Source organism: Meriones unguiculatus, chromosome 20 (assembly GCF_030254825.1).
Source record: "Meriones unguiculatus strain TT.TT164.6M chromosome 20, Bangor_MerUng_6.1, whole genome shotgun sequence".
Lineage (NCBI taxonomy): Eukaryota > Metazoa > Chordata > Mammalia > Rodentia > Muridae > Meriones > Meriones unguiculatus.
This window is the reverse complement of record NC_083367.1, coordinates 68,297,431-68,309,514: the sequence shown is the minus strand read 5'-3', so window position 1 is coordinate 68,309,514 and position 12,084 is coordinate 68,297,431. Positions and strand designations below refer to the sequence as shown.

The window sequence follows — 12,084 nt, the reverse complement described above, 5'->3', positions numbered from 1 at the left end:
GACTACAAGTATGCATCACTCGCTCAGCCTGTGCTCACCTGTGGCCCATACTCTCTCATTCTGTAAGCGGCTGAGCAGGGTCTAAGGACACACAAACAGCTGGGCACACAAAAGTGAATGCACTGAGGACACTGTGTCTCTTGCTCTGTCTTGGTGTCCTCCTCTCCCCCCACCCCCCGCCTCTGTGGAGGTCTCAGTTCCCACCTTAACTTGGGAGGCCATGCTCTGAGCAATATTGAGCTCCAGCTCTGAGGGCCTCCTCTTCATGTTCTGTAGCTGTTGGTCAGCATCCTGCAGGTAAATCCAGAGCTCGGCCTTCAGGTGCTTGATCTCTTCCCAGCCCTGAGTTAGGTTCTGTGCTTGGACCAGCCTTTGCTCAATCTGGGAGAAAACACAGTTAAATGTTATCAGTTTTCCATGGCCTCATCTGTTCAGTGGGCCCATGAGCAGAGCCTGACACTGTGCCCACACTCAGTTAGATTTGAAAAGCACTTCTTTATTTGCGTTAAAAAACAAACAACAAGCAAACAAAAAACAGATTTCTTTTAGCCTTAAGAGTTTATAAAGAATTAAAACATCTAAAGTGTTCTCCCGTGTGATTTTAATCAGTTTCTAAAGAATTAAAACATCTTAAGTGTTCTCCCGTGTGATTTTAATCAGTGCTTCGAAGATCTAAGAAATTTTAGCAAAGTATGAAATCAAAGGCTGCCCCAAGAGCTTTTCCCTTCAGGCCAAGCAGAAGGATGCATCTATCTGACTGGAAACTGGAGTGTGAGTAATTAAGAAAGGCTTACATCCCTTATACATTTGTTTTTTCATCTTATAAAACTGAGGGTTTAACGTCATTATTTTTTTGTATGTTTGCTTTTTATTTGTTTTTGGATTTTTTTTTTTTTTTTTTTGAAACAGGGACTTATACAACCTGGGGTGACCTGGAAGTTTTGACAATCCTCCTGCTTCAACCTTGCCCACCCTGGTGGCCGGATCTCAGATTCACCGTGCTGCCAGACACTGCCCTTTTAGTGTCTTTAGATCTGCTTCTCAAGCTTTTGGAAGTGTATAATTTGCTTCCTTACAACTGTTAAAGAACTAGTAAAGACACAACTATTAAAGATCACTTTTTGGAAGGATTTCGGCACTAGCCCATTGGCAGGCCTGATGTAAGAAGCTCGGGTCGGGAGCTCTTTAGACTGAGAATCAGCTAAGGAGAAGGATGGGAAAGTAGCGGAGGTCAACAGTAACAAAAACAGTACAAGGGGATTTGAAAACACTGAGAGACTGGAAGTTAACACTGACGAAGGTGCAAGCAGCAGCGATTGAATACCCTAAACAGTTCAGCGGTGACTCTGCCATGCTCAGATCTACTTCCTGTAATGGCTAAAATTCACAGGTTGAGTCATTATTATGGATCTGAGAGGATTATAGCAAGAATATCCCAAGAAATATTTTTTAAACTTTATAGCCTTTGAAGAAGAGAACAAAACAAGACAAACAAAACAGACAATTTGCTATAATCATGAATATTTTTTTCTTTTTTACCAGCTGCTCTGTTTGCTGAATGTCTTTTGCTGTGTTTTTCACTGAGGAGTTTGACAAATCACACATGGAACAAAGGAGATCCAAGTAAGTCCTTGCTTGCTCTTGCAAAGCTCTGAAGTGTTTGACCTAGGAAAAAAAAAAAAAAAGCAACTTGTCAGAGTGAAGTAGGAGTGTTCAGCTGTGTAGGTTGGTAGCATTTTATTGATATTTCAGAAATCATCTTGTTATGCCAGTGTTTTCACCACTGTCCTGAAATATATTTGTGACTCATGGGGGAGAACTCCAAACACACTGGCAGATCTGTTTGTCCACCGTCTGCCTCATGTTATAATTAAAGCTGTCTGCGTGGTCTGGGAAGGGGGAAACCCCAGGCTTGTCTCCAGTCCTTCCAGACTTCCACTAAATGACTGGGGAGAGGAGCATAATACGATGTCCCCCAATCCAGACCACTGCTCCAGTCTCATCAAATTTTAAGAAGTGAACTCCTTGCTACTTCAAATATTGCCTGGTAAAGCAAATGATGATTGCAGCTTAACCTGGGCTGTGGCATAATTTCTTGTTTACTTCAGGAAAAGAGACCACAGCATACTCTGCTTATGTGCATGCTTGGGCACAGGGTGGAGACAAGACCAGTCAGAGTGAGGTGGGAAGCTGGGGTTCCTTTCACTGCAAAAAGCTCGCCACCTCTCTTCCCTTTATAAAACCCCAAGAGGGACTTATGCAAGTACTTTCTTTTTCTTCTTCATAGAAACACCAAAGCGTGGTCTCTTTACACGTGTTTAGCATTGAGTAGACCCGTCAGTTAATGGGTATAAAGTGCTCTGCGTGACACAACTGTGGCTCTCTTGGCACTCCTCTAAGGACAGACAAGCTAATGTGTCAGCAGGTGGACGTGTGGCATACTTGTACTAAGCACCGTGTGCAGAAGAAAAGGTGGTTTCTTCTGCTTAACTGCACGGAGGATGTTCTGCTACTCCAAAGCAACATATGCCCAAGACTGCTTGGACGGTTAGCTCTAAACGTATTCAGGAAGTGAGCCGTCAAATGGGATAAGGACAATCTAAGAAGGACAGTGGGTGCAAATGCCAGAGCAGAGCAGAGGTCAAGGGAGTAGACAGTCACGGAGGCTCTCAGAGGAGATTAATCACATCTATAATGACGAGCTGGAAGACAAGGAATGGCTCAAGAGAGCTCACAGTCTAAAATGTGCTATGTGCCCACACTGGAGTTTTATTTTGCTCTAAAGGAAAATGAAAGCATGTTCTGTGAGGGAAAGTATATGGAACTGGAAACTACCATGTTAAATAAAATAAGCCAAACATCCCAGTGTTCCGTTTCTGCCTCTACTCAACAGTCTCCCATCTCAGAACCACTGACAACTGAGAAAAACATCTGTTTGAGGGTAGGACTGTCCTGTATACTATGGGATGCCCAGTAACATCCTTGGACTGTATCTACTCTGAATCAACAGCATCCCAATGTTAACCGTGACAATTTACCCATGTGCGTAAGCACCACTAAATGACTAGAGAGGGGAGCATAATATGATGTCCCCCAATCCAGACCACTGCTCCAGTCTCATCAAATTTTAAGAAGTGAACTCCTTGCTACTTCAAATATTGCCTGGTAAAACAAATTATGATAGCAGCTTATCCTGGGCTGTGGCATAAAATGTGGAATTTATTCTAAAAGATGACAGAATAGTATTGGAAGAACATGACCAGGCCTTGGTCTTAACATGGAATGAACAGTCTTCAGGGGACACATACAGCAGTGCAGAACACTGAGGACCGGTCAGCTTCTCATGCGGACATAATAAATGCAGATCAATTTCCCAGCAACTGGGAATTAGTGTCTTAGGCATTCAACATGCAAAGAGGCTAAGCGTTTCACTTCCAGTTTTTCTTACTAACCAGTAACCAGTTTAAAAGCACTATCTCATGTCCCATGACCCAGGGGAGTTTATCTGGCACAAAGAGATGAATTTTTCAAAATGACAAGAGAATAAGCTATCAAGAATTGAGTTTTAATTCCAGCACTTAGGAGAGAGAAGCAGGTGGATATCTGTGAGATCAAGGCTAGGCCTCATCTACAGAGCAACTTCCAGGATAGCTAAGGCTACACGGAGAAATCCTGTATTGAAAAACCCAAATTAATTAAATTTAAAAAGAAAAAAAAATACAGCTGGGCATGGTGGTGAACTCCTATAATCCCAGCACTCAGGGAGGTAGAGGCAGGTGGATCTCTGTAAGTTTGAGGGCAAGCTGGTCTACAAAGCTAGTCCAGGACAGCCAAGGCTATACAGAGAAACCCTGTCTTGAAAATCAAGCATACATAAATAACAAACAAATAAACAGAAAACAAACAAAAAATACATGTAATTTAAAAATTAATGATTTATTTTGTGACTGATAAAGTTACCTTAATTCTAACTGATAGAGTTTCGAATGTTTACTGCTAAAATTAACTTCAAAGGGAAATCTGACATACTTTTTCATATTTCCCCCATCCTATTCCACTGCCCAATTCCTATGCCTTATAAAAACATGTGATTCTGAACAGAATCAAAGCATTGCATTAGTTTATTGTGCTCTCCTGGAGTATTCCTGGTATGTGTTTATGGAGTGCTTGCTACAAGAGAGACACTGGAGAGTTGAAGTAAAACTTGGGGCCACAGTGCAGTTGCTGGTCAAAGCTTGACTTTGAATCTGCCTCATGTGGCGTTCTCAATAGTGGGCTGCTCCGGCCATACATCTGTACTAGTCAACTGTGAGAGCCCTGGATAATCTGGCATGAAGACAGATCTAGCAAGGAAAACATTAACTAGTTGGAACAAAACAAAGAAAGAAAATTTGAAATTTCTTCATCTTTAGTGTTCCAGATCCAGATGGCCCACAGCTCTAACTCCCTTCTGTGACTACTTTCAGATAGGAGGCAGGCATGTGTGGGGATGTAAGGGGTGTGGGGGAGTGGGGCTCAAAACTGCATACTCAGGAACTTGAGCAAGGTCAGTGACTTCTCCTGGTTGGTGTAGTGAATCCTGCCCTGTTCTGGCCATTGTGAAAAAACTCTGTTTAGTGTTGGTATAATGTTCTTTTGAAATGTATACACCTTACCCTTGTTCATTCAAATGCTGATTTCTCTTCCCCACTCTCTGGTTTCAATCCGGACATTGCATTGTGATACTTATTCTAAGCATCACCTGTCTCAACTTTGTGTAAACATGCCAAAATAAAGCAACTAGCCACAATGTTAAGCAATAGAAAGGAAGCAGGAAGAGAGGGAGGAGCCAGAGAACAGGAAGGTGGGAGGCAGAGATGGAGGGGAGAGGGACAGAGGAGAGGCTGGAAGAACTGAGGCAGGAGCAGAGGTCTTGGAACGATGTGGAAAGATGGACTGGACCTAATATATCACTAAAAGCAAGTATAATGTGGGAAATCTAAAAGTTAGGAAACTATGAGGGCCTGGAGGTTTAGGATGGAACAACTTTTGCCCAGCATTGTGTTCTAGGTTAATTAAATAAATCCCAGTATCTGTGTGGTGATTTGGGTATACAGCTGTTTAGGACTAACAGCAGCATTACCAGAAGATATATCAATAGTAAATAGTAATAGTCACCTACAACAGTTTAGCACCCCTTCCTTTTGGGTGGCAACAAAGGAGAGAGATTAAGTTTTGCTTTGGAATGTTTTAAGTAGCATACAACAGTTAATGAATGCTCCCATGGAAAAGGGGTGACTTGAGGAAGCTCATGGAGAAAGAGAATGTGGTCACAGATGTGATGGAGACTGATGTTCTGCCACAAGTCAGAATGATAGAACTGAAGATCACCATGTTAAAAAAAAAAAAAAGTCAGGCTACAAGGGGCAAGCATCATGGTTTTTCTCATATGTGGCCTTTAGAGAATGAATGAAAGGACTTGAGAGTAAATGGGGCTCTCAGGGACATGGATGGAGGCAGGGAGGGGTAAGAGAGGGCAGAAAAGGCATGATCAGAAGATGTGTGAGCATGCCACAGGGAAACTCACTGGTTCATACAATTTAATACCACAATGCAAATTGTAAAACTGAAAGGTCAGAATCTAAGTAGCCTTTTTTAATTCTTTTCTCTTGGCTTTAAAAAAAAAAAAAAAAAAAAAAGCACTTTTTTTTCTGATACAGTACTTTCCAAAGTATAATGTGTGTGCTAATGTGAATTTTTTATGACTTAAATAACGCAAATCACTTAAGCCAGTACATACTGAAAATGGAGTAAATGAGTATGTTTCCTTTGAGGATTAAATAAACAAAGGTGTTATAATGATCTCTGTCGTAAGAAAATTGAAATTTTTCCTTGATATCATTAGTTCATCTGGCAGTAATAAGAGTCACTGTAAATTTAAGTAAATAACATCCAAGTAAATTCATCTATAATATTTTCCCATAAGATTCTCACCGCACATTAACCTGCTAAGCACAAAGTTTTAAAAATATTTCTTCATATCCTAATAAACTTTCTGTAGCTTGATGATAAGCCTACAGATATCATATTGCTTTGCAATAGGTTCCTTTCATGAGACAGCAATGAACATTCCCTTCCTCATCCACTCAGCAATCTTGTCTTAAGCACCTCGTTTGTAGAAGAAAAGCCACAGTGGGGGATGTCAATATTGCTTTTCTGTTTACAACTCACAGTCCTGTGTGACATGACATTTGGATTTCAGCATAGGTCAGAAGTTCTGGCCCTCTAGCCAGAGACTCTGTACCTACTGAAAGCACTGAAGAAAACCAAAATTGTGTCTATCATTAATATGTACAGACTTATTTCCTTATCACAGTTGCCTAAAACAATTTCATATAGCAGCTACTTATGCAGGATTATTTTTCATTAAGTATTCAAAATAATCTGTAGAGGGTGTGGAGAACCTGGGAAGACACAGGGAAGTTTGTTGTGACTATCACACACACCATTTCCAACAAGGGATTGAACGCGGGCATTCTGAAGTATCCATGATGTCGTCAAAACCAACTCCTCCACATGATGGGTCACAGCTGTCCCTACAAGCTTGTAGAAACTCAGTGATGGCGCCAATAAGACAGCCACTGATAAGCTTTTAGAGTTAATCTTTGGTCCACACGCCTGTGTTCTCTCCAGCTCTGTGGTTAGAACATAGACTATTGCCAAGGTCAAGCCTCATTTACACTTTGCTATTCCCAGGAGCCAGCACAGTTTTGAATGAATGAGTAAGTGACTCATACAAATAAGACACTCGTGGATGCCATTACCTGCTTAACGGCTTCCGCCCTGCTGAGAGGTGGCTGTGGGCTGGGCTTCAGGTCCGGCTGGACGGCAGCGATCCAGGCCTGGCACTGCTGCAGGGTGTCCTGCCTGCTGACGTGCTTCTGAAGTTCATACTCCAAACTTCGGTACACCTGAGGCAGAACAGGGTGCAGGTGTAGGAGTTAACTCTGTCTCTACAAACGCTGTAACAGAAGCGTGTCGAGCCAGTCCACCTAAATCCCCAGGGCTCCCTGGCATCGTGCACATATCTATCATGACTACGCATGTTCCAACATGGCCACAGCCCACGTTATAATTCCTCCATATTGCCACATATAGCCATGTTATATATAGCAGGCCCCGTATTCATATGAAGGGCAAAATGTGTCACAGTCCATGAAGTCACTAAAATAAATTCTCAAGAACATAAGCCAGAGGTTCCAGAAGCTCTTCCTCTGTATTATAAATATCGGAGTTTTTGTTTAAACTAGGAGCTAAAAACAAAACAAAACAAAACAAATGAATCATCATCTTTAAAAGACAACTTCTTTTAAAGCTTCTCTAATTTTGATGCTTTTCTAGAAAGAACTGGCATATGGAGAAGTGGAGGAGTCTGAGACATGCATTCCACCATGGAAGCTATATTCAAGAACTGCAGTGCAGGAACTAGAGAGGTGTCTCTGTGGTTGAGACATTTGCTCTTGCAGAGGCCCCAGATTTGGTCTCCAGGACCATGTGGCTGCCCACAGCCATCTGTAATGCCAGTCCCAGGGGACTGACAGCCTCTTCTCTGAGGGAATCATGCACAAACCTGGCACAACACATACTTGTGGTGGTTTGAATAGGTTTGACCCCTCAGACTCATGTGTATGAATGCTTGGCCCATGGGGTATGACACTATTAGGACGTGTGGCCTTGTTGGAGTGGGTGTGGCCTTGTTGGAAGAAGTATGTCACTGTATAGGTGGGCTTTGAGGTCTCCTGGGCTCAAACTCTACCTAGAGCAGATTATATCCAGTCTCCTTCTGTCACCTATGCATTAAGATGTAGAACCCTCGGCTCCTCCAGCACCATGTCTGCCTGAGCAGACAATCTGGACAGGCTCACTTTGCAGCTCTGAACTCAAGGCAACCATCTTGCCAATGCCTTGCAAGTATAGACTATAGGCCTGAGCCATCACGCCCGATTTAGTAATCAACTTTGAACTTTTGGTTTGCTTTGTGTTTTGAAACAGATGATCCTGTCACCTGGGCTAACCTGGAATTCAAAGTCCAGTATAGTGTGAATGACTCTGTGACCTTCAGACCATGTGGACTCCATACTCATCCTCTTGGCTTATCCATGCTGAGAATCAGTCCTGGGGCTTTGCACATGTTACACAGGCACTCTACCAAGTACGACACTTGAAGCCTAATATATTTTCTTAGTAAGTTCTTTGTTAGAAGAATTGATGGAGCTAGATGTCTGGATTTCAAAGCTTCCTCATATGGAGCAGATGCCTGGTATGTTTGTTTTGTGCTCACAGAAAAGCTGTGAATTCTGTCTTCTTACTTTCTGTCTGAAAAAAACCACTGCAGCTATTTTAGCAATTTAGGCATCTGTTGTATTTATGAGACGCTAGCCTTCCTCCTCAGCCATCATGGCCCGGAAGCCGCTGGTGCACTCACCCTCTGGGCCGTGCTACAGAGCGCCGAGTAACTGTCCTTCGTGCCTTGTAGGTGGGCTTGCACACTCTGCTTCTGCTTTGCTTGCAGGTGGTCTGGGTACTGGCCAATCAAAGTGTCGCCTTTGGTTTTAAGGTTGTCCAGGCGGTCTTCAAAACCTGCTATTTCCTCCATCATTGCCTGAAACAAAAATGAAGAACACAGGGAACTCCTGGGATTCCACTCTCGGCTTGAAACAACCTCTTCATTAAGCATCAACGTTAATTTTATTGTGTAACAAACTCTTTAAAAGAGTTTTTCAGTACTATAGGCCACACAATGCTAATGACAGGTGACACATTCCAACAGAAGGGTGTCTGGGGAGACACATCTCTATATAAAGGAATCATGAGAGGGAGCTCAGCATTGCTGAGTTCTTTCGTCTAGTAGGGTTGGGTAGGAGAACATTAAACCCAACTGGAAATCACTTTTGTCTTCTGCTTGAAACAGAAACAGTGTATCCTGTTGTGGGATGGGGATGAAGCAGGAGGGGGAGGGAGTGGCCACATTCTGAGATTACTGCAGCGATGGACTGGGTTAGTGTATGTATGTACTGGCTGATTTTAGTCAACATGATGCAAGCTAGGGTCACCTAAGAAGAAGGAACACCAACTGAGAAAATGGCTCTAGACATTGGTCTCTGGGCAGGTTGTAAAGCATTTTCTCGGTTAATGATTGATGTGCGAGGGCTCAGTACACTGTGGGTGGGGCCACCCTTGGGCAAGTGGTCTTCAGTTGTGTAAGAAAGCAGCTGAGCAAGACATAGAGAGCGAGCCAGTAATGCAGCACCCCTCCATGGTCTCTGCTTCTGTTCCCACATCAAACTCCTGTCCCGACTCCCACCCTACATGATGAGTTGAAAGCTGTAAAGGGATAAAAATCTTTTCCTCCCCAAGTTGCTTTTGGTCATGGTGTTCATCACAGCAACATGATATGAAATAGGACAGTACATTTTTGGAGCCTAACAGAAAAATATCAACACAATAGTCACTCAGCTCCCATCCATGTGCTGAGCACATTTGAGCCCACTTAGCTTCCAGAATCAGAAGAGACAGGGTACGTTCAGGGAGTCTGGTTAAAGGTTAGTAGTTTCTATTCCTGTTGTGAGGTGAAAATTCTCCTCTGACAAAGATGATTATGGCTTTCATGGCACACCCCAAGGTATCAATCAGACGACTGACAAATTATTTCTCACTAAGATCATGGCCATTGGAGTCATTCCATAAAACGGTCCACATGCCACCTGTCACCGGTACATGCACTTACTAAGAACACAGACCTATAAAGATGAGAAGGTTGAAAGGGTTAGACTAACTTTGTAACCTATATGTCTTCTAAAGCCTATAGTTTTGAGTTTTAGGTCCAGGTTAAGCTAAAGCCTCTTAGTGCCTTTCCAGAGAGTGAAGGAATTTGACCCTATCTGTGAGGACAGATATAAAAAAAGGGCAAGCAAGCAATGACCTTCACTCAGCAAAAGAAGGACCAGACCCTTGTCCTTGAGATAGCGTTTCTTAGCAACGAACCTAGACTTCTGAGTAGCTTTTGACCTCCATCCAAAAGTCTGTAGCCCCTAATCTTCAATGATGAGCTAACCACCCCCACCTTAAATTGCAACTGCATCCACACTTGGCAGGACTGGCCAAGCTTGAGCACCTAAGACTAACCAATTATCTTACTTTATAACTTCCTCATCCAATCCTAAATTGCCAAAACTACAACTTCAAATTTCCTGCAATTTTTCTTTTAAAAACCTAAAGGCCTTTGTCTCCCGGTGCCACTCTTTGCTGACCGGCAGGGGTGACCCCGTTGTACAATGGTTAATAAACCTCTTGCTTTTGCAATGAGTCTTGGTCTGGGGGAGTTTCTGGGAAGGGCATGATTGAACTCCTGAGCTGTGAGACCCCAGGTCTTACAAGGTCTGTTCTCAGGGTTGCTCTTTGTAGTTCGCAAAACCACACTCCCTGTGATTTCCAGCACAGTTAGTTATAAGGTAATATGAGAATAGGACAAACTGTGCCAGAGAGGCTCAGGCCCCTGCCACCCAGGGGTGTGGCTGGCCTAGGATGCAGGCTGAATCCTTGTGTTTCTAAAGCCTAAGCCATTTCTTCCTTTGCTAAATGATCCATGAAGACTAAATTCTGAGACAGAGAGCTTTGAACTCAACAGAATGCCACAATGTGTTCAGAAGCTGATGCTGAGATTAGAATATTCCTTATTCTCCCAAGTATCAAATTCAATGGCTCTTGTAGTGGTTTGAATAGGAATGGCCTCCATAAAGTATTGTGTGTGAATGCTTGGGCCATAGGGAGGAGGTGTCACTGTGAGGGCGGGCTCTGAGGTCTTCTATGTTCAAGTCTGGTCAGTGTCTCACTCTCATCCTGCTGCCTGTGGATGAAGATGTAGAACTCCAGCTCCTTTTCCAGCACCATGTCTGCCTGCACGCTGCCACGATTCCCCCCAGGACGATCGTGGACTAAACCTCTGAAACTGAAAGCCATTTCCAGTGAAGTGTTTTCCTTTAAAAGAGTTGCGGGGTCACGGTGTCTCTTCATAGCAATAGAAACCCTAACTAAGACAGCTCTCAATTGTCAGCTGTACTTGAGACTCACACCAGGTTCTTGAAGCAGTCTTAATTCAGAGCTGTACTTGAACACACACACGCATGCACACATGCACACATGTGTGCCTACAAGTACACATATGCACACATGCACATACATGCACATCGTCGGGGGAGACCAAGCCGCCCCGTGGTGAGATTAGTACCTTGTGATGGGCAAGCTGCTGGGTGATGGTCTCTAGGCTGCTTGTCTCCAAAAGGTCGGGGGCCACCAGCCGGCCAGACATCTGCAGCAGCCACTTTTCTACCTCTTGGAGTTCAGTGTTGTAGTCTTCGTGGTCTCTGACCTTTGCTTCCAGACTGAAGACACGTTCCTGCCAAAACAGGTATGTGCCAGAGCTGACTTTTGAGCCCCAAACCTATTCAAAATTGCAGTATACATGAAAATATCCATGGCAACTCTTAAGCTAGGCAGAGTGAGTTGTATCAGAAAACTAGCAGGACTGGGCTGGGCTGCAGTTCAGGGGAAAAGTGTATGGTTAACACATTCAAAACCATGGCTCCATCCACAGCATTTAACAGAAAATTAATCCAACAGAAAATCACTGGGAATGAACAAAAATCAGGCATCATGCTACTCAATGTGCCCCTGACCCGCGTCAGACCTCAAGTCTACAGCGCAGACAAAGGGGTAGGCTCGGTTCTGGGGAGTCAGCGCTCACATGCGGCTCGCCTCACCTTTCCCAGGCTGCAGAGTTCCTGGAAGTCAGTCTCAAGTGTCTGTATCTTGTCCTTTAATGTCTGATCCTGTACCAGTTCCAGAAGAGCCTCGCCTTTCTCTCGCACCGAGTTCACAGAGGGCTCCTGGGACAGCACCATTTGTTGTAGTGACTTGAATCACAGAGACAAAAAGGGGAAACAACACATCATCCAGGTGAATGAGGAGAAAGCACACAGGTGCCTGTGGCGGGCATGACGGATGTTTACTGAATCAGTAAGTACCAACCACTAAAGAGAAGAAATA

General features: G+C 43.6%; 1 protein-coding gene across 14 annotated transcripts in view; it reads right to left on the bottom strand.

Annotated features, from left to right (window-relative positions):
- Window positions 1-12,084, bottom strand: part of Syne1 (spectrin repeat containing nuclear envelope protein 1) — a 459,455-nt gene that overhangs the window by 195,171 nt on the left and 252,200 nt on the right. For all 14 annotated transcript variants that reach the window (XM_060373516.1, XM_060373529.1, XM_060373530.1 and 11 more), the window contains 6 exons: window positions 11,799-11,951; window positions 11,267-11,434; window positions 8,465-8,641; window positions 6,804-6,950; window positions 1,540-1,665; window positions 205-381 (listed from right to left, as the gene is read on the bottom strand). In XM_060373516.1, coding sequence (XP_060229499.1) covers window positions 205-381; window positions 1,540-1,665; window positions 6,804-6,950; window positions 8,465-8,641; window positions 11,267-11,434; window positions 11,799-11,951 — 948 coding nt within the window. The remainder of the gene's footprint in view (window positions 1-204; window positions 382-1,539; window positions 1,666-6,803; window positions 6,951-8,464; window positions 8,642-11,266; window positions 11,435-11,798; window positions 11,952-12,084) is intronic.